This window comes from Apodemus sylvaticus, chromosome X (assembly GCF_947179515.1).
Source record: "Apodemus sylvaticus chromosome X, mApoSyl1.1, whole genome shotgun sequence".
In the NCBI taxonomy this organism is placed as follows: domain Eukaryota; kingdom Metazoa; phylum Chordata; class Mammalia; order Rodentia; family Muridae; genus Apodemus; species Apodemus sylvaticus.
Window position 1 is genome coordinate 101,003,583 of NC_067495.1, and position 14,777 is coordinate 101,018,359.

General features: G+C 41.6%; 1 protein-coding gene across 1 annotated transcript in view; it reads left to right on the forward strand.

Moving 5' to 3' along the window:
• The first annotated feature begins 11,302 nt into the window (after positions 1–11,302).
• Positions 11,303–14,777, forward strand: part of LOC127674625 (tumor rejection antigen P815A-like) — an 8,268-nt gene continuing 4,793 nt past the window's right edge. The window contains exon 1 of the mRNA XM_052170312.1: positions 11,303–11,756. Within this exon, the coding sequence (XP_052026272.1) occupies positions 11,303–11,756 (454 nt within the window). The remainder of the gene's footprint in view (positions 11,757–14,777) is intronic.

Below are 14,777 nucleotides of genomic sequence, written 5' to 3' on the forward strand. Positions count from 1 at the left end.
TTGTTCATAGCTAATGCAAACCCAATTTATCAGCAAACAAAAATAAAAGTATGTTTTTATCATGTATAATACAATACTTTGAAATGTGTATACACTGGCCAAATTGAGCTAATTAGCATATTAATTAACTGAAAAGTCTCACTTTTTATTTTGGAAAATCGTAAAATCTACTTAGTCATTTCCATGAATGAAGCATTATTGTTAACTGTAGTCATTATCTTGGACAATAAATGTCTTGAGTATAGTCCTCCTGTAAAGCCAGTAATGGCATATCTTTTGAGTAATCCTTCCCCAAATCCTTCTCCGGAGTAACCTCTATTTCCTTGTTTGTTTTCTTAATTCTCTCTCTCTCTCTCTCTCTCTCTCTCTCTCTCTCTCTCTCTCTTTGCGTGTGTGTGTGTGTGTGTGTGTGTGTGTGTGCATGTGTGTATAAATGTGCACATGCTATGTTTACATGTAAAAGTCAGAGGAGAATACGTGGGAGTAAATATTTTTAAACCACAAGAATCCCAGTGATCAAATTTAAGTTTTCAGATATTGTGGCAAGTGTCTTTACCAGCTGAGGCATCTTGATGGCTCCACAATTCTATTTTCTCCTTTCAAGTAATTTGTTTGGGGTTTTTTACTTATTTGCTTTGTTTTTATAGATTCTTATATAATCATGCAATGTGTCTTTTTTCACTACATGGATTATTTCATGTAACATAATATCTTCAAGATTCAGACATTAACACAAATGAAAGGATCCCATCTCCCTTCTTCCCAAATATTATGCTGGGTTCTTTATTAATTCTCCTCATTAACATTTAGACTAAAGCTGAAACAAAAAATTCCCTGAGTGTTAAATAATATATATGTCTGGTAGTATAATACTGAAAAGTTTAGAGCATATTCTTAAGATTATTTGGTATATAGTGAAGTAGGAAAATGACAATAATTCTCACTTGGAAAAGCAATCAACAGAATTAAACATTGTAATGACACAGTAAACTTAAACAGGCCCATTACAAGTGGTAAGATAAAAGCTATTATTAAAAGCCTTCTATAAAATAAAATCCTAGGACCTGACAGATTCCTTGCTATATTCTATGATTTTTGAAAGTATACATGAGCCGGGCGGTGGTGGCGCACGCCTGTAATCCCAACACTCAGAGAGGCAGAGGCAGGTGGATTTCTGAGTTCCAGGCCAGCCTGGTCTACAGAGTGAGTTCCAGGACAGCCAGGGCTATACAGAGAAACCCTGTCTTGAATAAACCAAAACAGAAAGGAAGGAAGGAAGAAAGGAAGGAAGGAAGGAAGGAAGGAAGGAAGGAAGGAAGGAAGGAAGGAAGGAAGGAAGGAAAGGAAGGAAGGAAGGAAGGAAGGAAGGAAGGAAGGAAGGAAGGAAGGAAGGAAGGAAGGAAGGAAGGAAGGAAGAAAGAAAGAAATAATACATGATATCAATTCTTCTGTTTAGAAATAGTTGGGACATATCTCAAAATAAGGTAATATAGAAAAAAACTATATCCAACATTATATTAAGTGGAGATTAACAGAACAATTCCCTTTGAAATAAAAAGTATCTATTCACCCCTCTCATATTTTATATAGTGCACAAAGTTTTAGCTATTAGACCAATTAGAAAACAGAAAAACATAAAGGAAATAACAAATGGGAAGAAGACAAACTACCTTATTTGCAGATGAAATGATATTTCCCTTAAAATAATTGATTAAATTTGCTAGAAAGCTTTTGTACGTAATACATACCATAAAGTTGAAGGCTACTATACATATCCAGCTTATACTATGTCTAAATATCCAAGAAAGAAGTTAGGAAAAAGATTCCATTCAGAATAACCTACCATAAATTAAGTATTTAGGAATGTTATCTAACCATAGAAGTGAAAGACATCCACTACAATCAAAATGTTAAGATTGTAAAAAGGGGAACCACAAGATGATAGAAAATCTTAAATGTGCATGAATAGACAGAATAAAGATTGTAAAAAATGCCTAGACTACCAAAATTTATTTACACAGTTATTGAAATTACTATCGAAATACCCATAATATATATGACAGGTATGAAAAGATAACAATTCACATGGTACCACAAAAGATGATTACTAGCCAATGCAATCTTAATGAGTAAGGACAATGATGAAGACAGGCTATTATTGACATAAAAATAACCAGGTAGGCCAATGGAATTGAATAGTGTACCCAGAACTAAAGCAACAAAGCTCTGACCACTTAATTTTTGGCAAAGGAGGGAAAATATACATTGGTGGGGAAAAGATACACTACTTAAAAAGTGGAGCTGGCAAAACCAGAGTTCCACTTGCAAAAGAGTCAGATTATAGAGGCACAGCTTTCAGCTTGGTCAAACCCAATTCAAAATGGACCCAAGACCTAATTTTAAAGCCTAAAATACTGAAACATTTAGAAAATATACCATGGATACACTTCAGAGACATTGGTCCAGGCAAGAACTTTAAAAATAGAACACTGAGTAACTAACCCCAAGAATAAATGTATGGGACTACATGAAAATAAAGGTTCTGTACAGCAAACAGGACAATCAGCAGCACTTACAGACAGTCCACGAATGGAAGAAAACCTAGTATCAGCTCCACATCAGACAATAGATAAAATCCAGACTCAAGAAAGAATTGTAGGAATGTAATACCAAGGAAATAAATGTGACAATCAGCCAGTGAGCAAGTGAGCTAAGTGGATATTTAAAAAATAAATGCAAATAGCCAAATATTATTTTTAAGGTGCTCAATATCCCTATACATTTGGGAAGCACAAATTAAAATTACTTTCAGGTACTGCACCTTACCACAGTTTGAATGATTAGCCCCAAAACAAACACAACAATATTTATCTAAACAAACAAAAATATCTAAAATCAAATGTTGGAGAGGATGTGAATTGAAAGGAACCCGTTTTCACTGTTGGTAGGGAAACAAATTAATGCAGCCATTGTGGAATCTGATTGGAGAGTCCTCAACATTTCTGAGTAGAACTGCCCTATGACCCAGCTATTTCTCTCCTGGAGCATCCATAGACAATTCCTTTTCTTACCATGAGAAATCTGCATCCCCAGGTTAATTGCTGCTTTATTCACTATAGCAAAGAACTAGAATCAATCAAGTTGTCCAGCAACAGATGAATGGATAATTAAAATTATACATAAGATTCTAAAGATAAATGAAAATGAAGTTAAAATTTTCAGGAAAATGATGGACTTAAAATGTATGATATTAAGGAAAGTCGTGCAATCTCAGGGATTAAATGGCATGTCTTATTTCATATGCAGAATCTAGGCAATAATATATACATCAATGTAAACAAAAGAACATGTGCATACAGCATAACATGAACAAAAGAGAATATTAAAGGTTAAATATAAGGGGGTAGGAAGGACTGAATAGAGGTCATGGATACAAATAATGTAAGAAAAGATAAAGCTAATTGTTTTTCTAGCTCTATTTCTGTCATGACATTTGGGGGATTTGGTGATGGATAAGTGCAGAAACTACATCCAACACTGAAAAAAAAAAGGAATAAAATTCTACACAAAACCCCACATCTATTCCAAATCCCTATTCTAACTGGGTTGAAGTTCATTAAATTTTGCAAACTTTGGTGTGCAGTGTTTTTTTTATGTATTTGCAAGGATGTTTTAATAATAAAGGTTATAAAATGAAAAATGTCAAAAGATGACACAATGCTAGAATTAGCAAGAAAAGGCTTTAAAGCAGCTGTTATAACAATGGTTCATAATATAATGGCTGGTAATAACAGAGACAATCTTTGATTTTGCTAGGCCACACCAGTGAGGCCCACAGATTAACCTGTCTCTGCCTCACAGTGTTAAGATTAAAAGTGTATACCTGGGGCTGGGAAGATGGCTTATTGATTAAGAACACTGACTGCTCTTCCAGAGGTCCTGAGTTCAAATCCCAGCAACCACATGGTAGCTCATAACCATGTGTAATGGGATCTGACGCCCTCTTCTGGTGTGTCTGAAGACAGCTACAGTATACTTACATATAATTATAAATAAATCTTTAAAAAATTAATAAAATTGTGTGTCACCATGGCTGTATTTTATGTATCCCAGGAAGTCTGCTGGGACAGTCTCCCCCTAGAAATAGCTGCATAAACAAGACTGGCACAGTGGCAATATTAATAGACATGCTAACACAAAAGGGAGGGGGAATCTCATGGGGTCCCAGCCCAAGGAAAAGAACTAAAGGCAACTAACTAATAACTACAAAGAAAGGGAGAATTAGTCTCTCCCAGGAATGAGCCTTCTAATTGGTTGTCCAATAGAAAATGGTTAACTGTGAACTCATATACACTCAAACAAACAAAACAGGTTGTATTTAGATATTAGTGCATCATATACATACATATTTATGTATATATATGCATATATTAACATATACACATATCATGTATACACATATGTATGGTTAATATCTATATGTGCATAATAACAATAAAAAAGAAGTTATCCATTTGAGAATGAGGGAGGGACACAAAAGAATTTGGAGGGGGACAAGGTAGGGGCTAGAGTGAGCAAAGCAATAGGGAAGTGATATAACTATATTTTATATAAATATTTATATAAATTGCATTTAAACTAAAAATAGAATAAATAAAATTAAATCAAAATAGCTACAAACCTTTAGGTAGACTGATAAAGAGGAATAGTTTGACTGTGTTCTCCCGATTTCATATCGTGTGAACATTATCCTCAATGCAGGAGTATTGGGTTGTGAAACTTACTAAGAACTCATTAGGTCATAAATATCCTGACTTTATGAATGGGCCAGTATCACTATTATGGGAGTTGGGTACTTGTAAGAGTGCTTGTTTGGACATCCAGAGGCACTGGCTTTAGTCAGCAGCACCAAAAAAATGTTGTTTAATTGATTAAACAAAAAAAGTAAAAGAATATAATACAATACTTTGACTGACTGCATGCCAATAAATATTTAACCTGTGAAATATACACCACAATAGTAGGCCAGATAAAAAGTACCAGATCAATTAAAAAAGACACAGAAAACCTAAACCTTGCTATAACAAGAGAATGAATTACTATCAAAAAAATCTCCTCATAAAGAAAAACCCAGATGGCTTGGCCGCTCATCTCCACAGTACATTCGAACCATCTTTAAAACAAAACCTCCCAAAAGTGGTAACAAAAAATGCTTCCCAGCACATACTCTGTTATATTGATGGCAAACACAGACAAAAAATATATATAACAAAAAGGAATGCAGATGGAAATCCACTATGAATGCAAACACTAAAGTCGAGAGCAAAACATTACCAATAGTAATTTGAGACACTAAGGATGATTATACACTCTAACAAGAAAAGTAGGATTTCAGGCCTTGAGAGACAGCTCCATGGTTAATGGGCTGTACTGCTCTAGCAGAGGACCTCAATTCATTTTCCAGGACTCATGTCAGGTCATTCGCAACCATCTATATAGCTCCAGCTCCCAGGGGTGCCCTCTTCTGAACTCCTCCTGACACCCTCACACGTGTACATACCCCACAATGCGTACTTGATCAAAACATAATAAATCTTTTCTAAAAAGTATAATTTGGACAAAAGATCAGTGGATAAGGTGCTAGTTTTATAAGCATGACAACCTAAGATCTATCCAGAGAGGCCCCATGAAAAAAGCCAAGTGTGCTTATGTGCACCCTTAGTTGCAGCCCTGGGAAATTCAAGCCCTTGAGAGGCCATGTCTCAAATAACAAGGTATATGGCTCCTGGGGAATGACACTAGATGTATATCTCTGGTCTCCAAAAGCATGCACTTTCACACTCAAAAACATGTAGAAAAACCCTGTTAATTAAGGTCACTGTCTACCATATCTAGATAACTCCTCAGAGCTTAAATAAAGGACTCTCTTTGCCATCAGGGCTTCCCCTTCTCTGACCTTGTCTGGGAAGCCACACCACCCACACCCACTACCAGGGAAAGGTCATGTAGTCCTTGGTAAACCTAGAAGTTCAATTTCCTCTTTCCCAGTAAAAACCTGCCCAGCAAGTACCTGGGATTACTGGAATGCCTCACCATACAAAAGAGAAGTTTACAGTACTTTAAACTCCAGCCATTGTGTCCACCCAGAATAAGGTATATGCATATAAGCCCATCCCAAATAAAGGTATATGCACAAGCTAAAATCCTCAGAGAGCAGTTCCATTAAAAATCATTGGAGAAGTCCTTACCCCCACACTCCCTCCCACTCCACCTCCCCCCCACCTCAACACTCCTCCCTCTTCCCTCTACCCCCACTGCCTTCACCCATACCCCATCCCACACTGCTCACCCCACCTGTATTCACTCGATACTGAACCAGGATCCTGCAGACCCTGCCTGTTCCAGAGTTTGCTTCATCCTTCCAGCCTGGTGTACATTCAGAGCCTGGACATCCTGAGGGAGGAAACAGAAGATAAGGAACCACAGCTGGATCCCAACACCATGCATATCTCTCTCTCTCTCTCTCTCTCTCTCTCACACACACACACACACACACACACACACACAGAAACACACGCATTCATGTGCAAGCACACATGCATGCGCATGCGCGTGCAAGCATAAACACAGGCATTCAAGCATTCACCCAGTAACCCATGCAGGTATGCATGCAGGCACACTCACAATGATTTTTATCCTAGGAATGTAACATTAGTGATCATGTGAAAATCTGTCAATACAAATTTGTGACAAAACTCATAGACTATAGTCTGTAGGGCTATAGTCTATATAGCATCATGAAAATGGGCTTTGGGCCTGGACCAAGTTCTCGTAATGTGTTCTAGGCTTATGCTCTCATTTTACCCCAATGTTATCTTTGTATGCATCATTTTCTTCTGAGACTAAAGAGCTCTCAAACATGCATTTGGTTCTCAGCAGAGCTGGAACCTTTTTTTTCTTTTCTTTTCTTTTCTTTCTTTCTTTTCTTCCTTTCTTTCTTTCTTTCTTTCTCTTTCCTTCTTTCTTTCTTTCTTTCTTTCTTTCTTTCTTTCTTTCTTTCTTTCTTTCTTTCTTTCTTTCTTTCTTTCTTTCTTTTTTCCAAGACAGGGTTTCTCTGTGTAGCCCTGGCTGTCCTAGAACTCACTCTGTAGACCAGGCTGGCCTTGAACTCAGAAATCCACCTGCCTCTGCCTCCCAAGCTCTGGGATTAAAGGTGTGTGCCACCACTGCCCAGTGAGCTGGATCTTTTGAACATGCTCACACTATTTTTGGTATATATAAAAACTGAACTGTTAGATAGATGTAGATGTTTCCACTCTCAGAAACCACAGTCTGATCCATGCACCCCTTTTTATTTTATCTTATTTTTTTTCCTGGTTGTTTATCCTGGAGCACAGCCTGAGCAACAAACGACCAGTAAAATAAAATGTATGACAGTCATGAATAAAGAAAATCTTCAATAATGAAGGATAACGAGGTAGCTTAGTTAGTATTTTTCTTCCCTTGCAAGCATAAAATGTGAAGCTCGATTCCTAAAATTGACCTTTAAAACGTTAGTCATGATGGGACATGCTTGTACCACCACTGAAGGGTAATCAGAGACTCACTGGCCTTCATGGGCCACAGACCCTATCCAATTTTACAAGTTCCAGGCCCAGTAAGAGATTCTGGGTGGGAGGAAAGGTAAATGTCCCCTGTGGAATGATGCTTAAAGTTGTGTAAAGCTGTCTTCCAAATGTGCACAACACAGTTACACACACACACACACACACACACACACACAGAGACATGCACACACATGTGTACAGAGACACACATGCATGCAACACATGTATATCTGCTCACCATGAATACACACACAAAATCACATAATTATCTCAAAAAATGCAAAATAATACAAATCAAAGAACTTTTTAGGTTTTTTTTTTTTTTTTTTTTTTCGAGACAGGGTTTCTCTGTGTAGCCCTGGCTGTCCTAGAACTCACTCTGTAGACCAGGCTGGCCTACGAACTCAGAAATCTGCCTGCCTCTGCCTCCCAGAGTGCTGGGATTACAGGCGTGCGCCACCACCGCCCAGCTGAAAGCACTTTTTAAAATGAGCCTACTCAGACTAAATATTGAAGAGCAGTAGTTTTAACTGACATAATATTAGGATAATATTCACAGTCATGCTGTAGTCCTCTAGCAGGGCTAGGCCATTTGTAGTGGATTCACCTGGACAGTTTGGCTCTCTAGACCGGTATAGACCTGACTTATTTCCAGGCTGAAGCCTACATCTTAGTCACCAGGCAGATACATGGGAACCCAGAGTCTTGCCAGATCCAGTTGGTTACAAACACTTAGTGCTCAAGAGAGCACTGTCAGGTTTCTGACCCCGGGTTCTAGGTCAATGCCAGAGGTCAATTTACAGAGACTCAAGCTTCAGGTCCACCCCTAATGCTAGGTCTGTGTTTGTGTCTTCAGACAGGAACTTGTTTAAATTAATTGACAGTGGGTAAAAGATGCAGCAAAAATGAAATTTAAAAATGCATTGTGAAGAATAAAAAATGCAACTTATTCCCATTTGTGGCAGTCAGGGAGAAACTAATCACTGTAAGTAACCAAACTTAAAAAGTGAACAACTTAATAATGATCATGCATACAAATGACTTGTTATTCTGAGCAATGTGTAAATTTCTCTGCTTTGACAAATTCTATTTTTAAAATTTATCCCACTTGTGATAACATAATAAATGCATTTATACATTTAAAAAGTCAACAATTCTAGCCTTGAAAGGTATGCATGTCTCTAATTCCAACAGCTGGGAGGTAGAAGGAGGAGGAAAGATGTGGAGCTTAAAACTACCCAAAGGAAAAATAAATATATATCATAATGAAGATAAATAAAATAGACAACAATTTAAGAGCAAACTCAGATGTAGCTCCCTTCAAATATCAAATCTCAGAGATTGTCTGGTAAGCAATATTCCAGGGTTACCCTGTCATCAGGGTCTCTTCTCTGACCTTTTTTCTACTGGAAGATATGCCAAGCAACTCCAAGTACTGTTTTCCTGGCTTTCGCTTATTATTTTATTATTATTATTATTATCATCATCATCATCATCGTCATCTCATTGTTTTTATTTTATTTTTTTATTATTATTATTTCTTTCCTGAAACAGGGTTTCTCTGTGTAGCCTCATGAGTCCTGGAACTCCCTCTATAGACCTGGAATTCTTTTTCCAGTGGAAAAAGGTCAGAGAAGAGACCCTGATGACAGGGTAATCCTGGAATATTGCCCTGGTACTCAGACATTCAAGTGCCTCTGCCTCCGGAGTGCTGGGATTAAAGGCAAACACTGCCACCACTCTGTTTTTCCTTAGGTTTGAAATGAAGTACTGCCAGATGGTAGTGGCGCATGCCTGTAATCCCAGCACTCTGGGAGGCAGAGGCAGGCAGATTTCTGAGTTCGAGGCCAGCCTGGTCTACAGAGTGAGTTCAAAGACAGCCAGGACTATACAGAGAAACCCTGTCTAAATAAAACCAAATTAAGAAAGAAAAAAGAAAGAGAGAGAGAAAGAGAGAGAGAAAGAGAGAGAGAGAGAGAGAGAGAGAGAGAGAGAGAGAGAGAGAAGTGAAGTACATTAAGTGTTTTCCATTCCTACTTTGATAATGGTCTTCCTCCTGATTTTCCACCCCCGAGGCCCCATTTACCTCCTTCTACCCCCTTCCTATTTCTTCACTAGCCCATATCTGTTTTCATGTCTCACTCTTTCCCCTGTTTAAGATTTTGACACCCACACAGGAGTTGGGGGTACAGCATGCCTTTAATTCCAACACTCAGGAGTAAGAGGCAAGCAGATATGCGTGAGTTCGAGGCATGCTTGTTCTACTAACTTGAGTTCCAGAACAGTCAATGTTGAACTGAGAAACCCTGTTTCAAAAAACCAAAGCATCATCAAGAAACAAAACAAAACAAGACAAGACAAAAAAAGATTTTGCCAACCACGTCATATTTCCCTTTCTGGTTTCATGATTCTCCTAAACACACACACACACACACACACACACATATACACACTCACGCACGCGTGCGTGCTCACAATCTAGATCATATGTTTGAATGAAAGCATGTATATATGTCCATACTAAACATAGTACGTCATTAATATGTACAGTAAAAACAAATCCACAAATCTGAGGTCGTTTGTGTCCCTGAAGTAAAACAGTCTGTAATTGTACATTTGACTTTGGCGTTTTTGGCGTTCTCACTTGAAACTGGACCCCTTGAGTGGAGATCACTCCAACCAAAGTCAATAAATAACCTGCGCGCACACTGCAGTGATGACGAGCCTTTCTGTTACAGTTCCCGAGACTTCTGTACAGACTTTTGTCAAGACCACCCCACCCTGCCACCCACCCACCCCATCCCCTGTGCTGCCTCCGCCACCCACCCCACGCCCCCCACCCTTTCCCTGCCCGCGCTGCCTCCTGCAATCCCCTGTGGGTCTGTCCTGCTGTGTCCACCACCTACTGTTAGGATTCTACCCTAGGTGGTGAAACTGGGAGAGGTGAAGGACGAGACTGGACCGTGAATCCCTCGCAGCAGCCCTGGTGCCTCTGGAGTAGCAGGCCATCGCATTCAGCATCGTGTTTGCCGAACGGTGGCCACATACAGTTTTACTACTGTTAACACAGGCAAATGGCCTTTCTCTTTCGCGTGTTTAGTTTGGGGATTGCTAGTAACATACCGCTATGCTTTCTCATGTTAAAAGCCTGTGTCCCTTTTGTTACAAGTTGTCCCTAGGAGACTAGGCAAAACACACAAGCCGATCTCTGTACCAAAGAATCTGCTATGTTCTGTTGTCACAGAAGAATGAAAAGAACCCGGTACTCCCAAAGACGCTAAGTGAAGATCCCGATCACTCATTGGGTGTGTGAGTTCAGCGGATGTTCATTCCTCAGCCAATGAGCTTAATGCTCTCCTGGTAGGTTGTGAGCCTTGGGTAGGAATTTTGCAAGTTCCGCCTACAGCTCTAGCTTATCCAACAATTTGCAAATTTATACCCTTCCATGTAAAAAAGTAGTCCAGAGTTCATAAGCCCTCCCTGTACCCTCCCCACTCCAGGCCCCTCCCCCACTCCCATCTCGTGCTGAATCTAGAAGTCTTCCGGAGGAAGGAGGGAGGACCCCCCACCTTTGCTCTCCCAGCATGCATTGTGTCAACGCCATAGCACAGAGGTGGTTCTAGAAGCAAGTTGCTAGCTTGGGTCTCAGCGGTTAGTTTCACTTAGCACGGCTTCCAGCTGCTCCCCTTTGTGCCATGTCTGATAAGGGGAAGCCAGACAAAGGCGATAGTGGCTCAGGTGGTGACGGTGATGTAAATAGGAGCACTATTTTGAACCCGCCGTCCAGGGAAGATATTCTGCGGTATCTGGGGTGGCTGATCTTCTTTGTTGCCACAACAAGTTCTCTGGCGTTCCAGTTACTCATACAAGCCATCCATGAGGAGCAGGATGAAAGGGATGTGGCCTGGATAGCCAGGCAAAGCAAGTACATGTCCTCTGTCGATGGTGAGGATGAAGACTACGAAGATGACTATGATGACTACGACGACTACGACGACGACGACGATGACTTCTACGACGATGATGATGAGGACGAGGAATTGGAGAACCTGATGGATGATGAATCAGAAGCGGATGGGGCAGAAGATGAGATGAGCGTGGAACTGACTACTGGAGCTACCTACTTCTTTGACTTTGGACCCTGCTCCTGTGAGTTACTGGTGGTCTTTACTCTAGATTCAGGTGGGGCGTACTTTTTACCCTTACCTACATCTGTTGTAAAGACCACAACTTAGTTGGGGGGTCGTTCCTAGGATCCGTTCCTCCTGTCCAAGCCTGTTCCTTTGCTAACTTGGCCTCCCATCTCCCCTCCTCCCTTTCCCTGCCTTGCCTCTCTAGCTTCAGTCCATCCCCCTCTGCTTAACTTTTCGCGCCTCCCTGATCCCCTCCCACCTCAGGCCTCCCCATTTGTTCCTCTCCCTGAAACCCTCCCCTTCCTGTTCCCCCTTTTCCGCACCTTTTCTTTCCCCTGCCCCTCCCCGTTTACCTTTTAGAGCCTTTCCCTGCTCTCCTCCCCCCACCCCCGTTTTTGAGCCTTTTCTTTCTTTGCTTCCCTCCCCCTCCCTATTCACATTTCAGGGGCTCCTCTCCTTCCTCCCCCTCCCTGTTCCAGTCCTCCTGGCCTTTCTTCTCTGCTCCTCTCCTGCCTCTTTCCTTTTTGGCATCTTGACTCAGGAGTGCTTCCCTCCCCACCCTGCTCCCCCCCCCACCCCGCACCTTTCCTAGCCCTGCTCTCTTTCCCTCGCCCTGCCCCCTCTCTGCTCCCTGCTCTCTCCCAGGTCCCCTTTTTTTCTGTCTTTCTTTCTCTGGCCCCCACCACCTTGGCTCACCTTTCTGCCCTTTACCTCCTCCTGTCCCCTCACTTTTTTTTTTTTTTTTGCACCTTTGTTTTCCAGAATCCCCCTCCCTCTGCCTGGCCCCCCTCCCTTCCCTTCTCACCTTTCCTCTCCCTACCTTTGTGCATCTTTCCAGTCTGGGTTCTCTTCTCCATGCTAATCTTTTAATGCCTTTCTTTTCTAGGATCCCGTCCATCCATCCGTCCGTCTGTTTGCCTGCATTACCTTTCCTAAGCCTGCTCCCCTTCCCCAGCTGCTGCCTTCTCCCTTCCTACCTCTTCCCGCTCCTGCCTCTCTCCAGACTGTCACCCCTCCTTCTCTCAGTTCCTCCCACTTCCTGTTTCCCTTACCCCTTCCCTGCTTGCTGCACTTCCTCTCCAGCCCCCCATTTTCCCTGCTTTCCTGAGCTCTTTCCTGCCTCTCTCAGTCCCTCTTCCCCTAGTCCCCTATGCATCCCTTTCCCTATCTCCTCCTTCCTTTCTATTCCTCCTCCTCTGTCCATCACCCCACTCCTCCCTTCCCTGTCCTTTTTCTTCCCTTTTCTTCCTCCTGCTTCTGCTTCTTCAGCTGCCTCTCCCATTACCCTCCAGTGCCCATTCCCTGCTCCCTCACAATTCCCTTTCCCACTGTGCTCCCTCACCTCTTCCCTTTCCCTCTTTCTCCTTTATCCTCTTCTTCCTCTTCTCTTCTATCTCCCCTCCCTTTGCTTCTCCCTCCTCTTTTCCCCTTCCCCTGTGCCCTCTACTTTTTTGTTGTTGTTGTTTTTGGGTTTTTTTTGGATTTGGCATTTTGGAGACAGGGTTTCTCTGTGTAGCCCTGGCTGTCCTGGAACTCACTCTGTAGACCAGGCTGGCCTAGAACTCAGAAATCTTCCTGGCCTAGAAGTCAGAAATCCTCCTGCCTCTGCCTCCCAAGTGCTGGGATTTCAGGTGTGTGCCACCACTGCCCAACTCCCTCTACTCTTCTTCTTCTTTTTTTTTTTTTTAATTTTTGGATTTGGTTTTTTTGAGACAGGGTTTCTCTGTATAGCCCTGGCTGTCCTGGAACTCACTCTGTAGACCAGGCTGGCCTCAAACTCAGAAATCTTCCTGGCCTAGAACTCAGAAATCCTCCTGCCTCTGCCTCCCAAGTGCTGGGATTACAGGTGTGTGCCACCACTGCCCAACTCCCTCTACTCTTTTTCTTCTTTTATTTTTATTTTTATTTTTATGTTTGGATTTGGTTTTTTCGAGACAGGGTTTCTCTGTATAGCCCTGGCTGTCCTGGAACTCACTCTGTAGACCAGGCTGGCCTCAAACTCAGAAATCCGCCTGTCTCTGCCTCCCAAGTGCTGGGATTACAGGTGTGCGCCACCACTGCCCAACTCCCTCTACTCTTCTTCGTCTTCTTCTTCTTTATTATTTTTTTTTTGGTTTTTTTTTATTTTATTTATTTATTTATTTATTTATTTATTTATTTATTTATTTATTTATTTTGGATTTGTTTTTTTCGAGACAGGGTTTCTCTGTGTAGCCCTGGCTGTCCTGGAACTCACTCTGTAGACCAGGCTGGCCTAGAACTCAGAAATCCTCCTGCCTCTACCTCCCAAGTGCTGGGATTACAGGTGTGTGCCACCACTGCCCAACTCTCTCTACTCTTCTTCTTCTTCTTCTTTTTTTTTTTTTTTGTTCTTATTTTTATGTTTGGATTTGGTTTTTTTGAGACAGGGTTTCTCTGTATAGTCCTGGCTGTCCTGGAACTCACTCTGTAGACCAGGCTGGCCTCAAACTCAGAAATCTTCCTGGCCTAGAACTCAGAAATCCTCCTGCCTCTGCCTCCCAAGTGCTGGGATTACAGGTGTGTGCCACCACTGCCCAACTCCCTCTACTCTTTTTCTTCTTTTATTTTTATTTTTATGTTTGGATTTGGTTTTTTTGAGACAGGGTTTCTCTGTATAGCCCTGGCTGTCCTGGAACTCACTCTGTAGACCAGGCTGGCCTAGAACTCAGAAATCTTCCTGGCCTAGAACTCAGAAATCCTCCTGCCTCTCCCTCCCAAGTGCTGGGATTTCAGGTGTGTGCCACCACTGCCCAACTCCCTCTACTCCTCCTCCTCTTCTTCTTCTTCTTCTTCTTCTTCTTCTTCTTCTTCTTCTTCTTCTTCTTCTTCTTCTTCTTCTTCTTTTTTTTATGTTTAGATTTGGTTTTTTTGAGAAAGGGTTTCTCTGTATAGCCCTGGCTGTCCTGGAACTCACTCTGTAGATCAGGCTGGCCTCAAACTCAGAAATCCCCCTGTCTCTGCCTCCCAAGTGCTGGGATTACAGGTGTGCGCCACCACTGCCCAACTCCCTCTATTC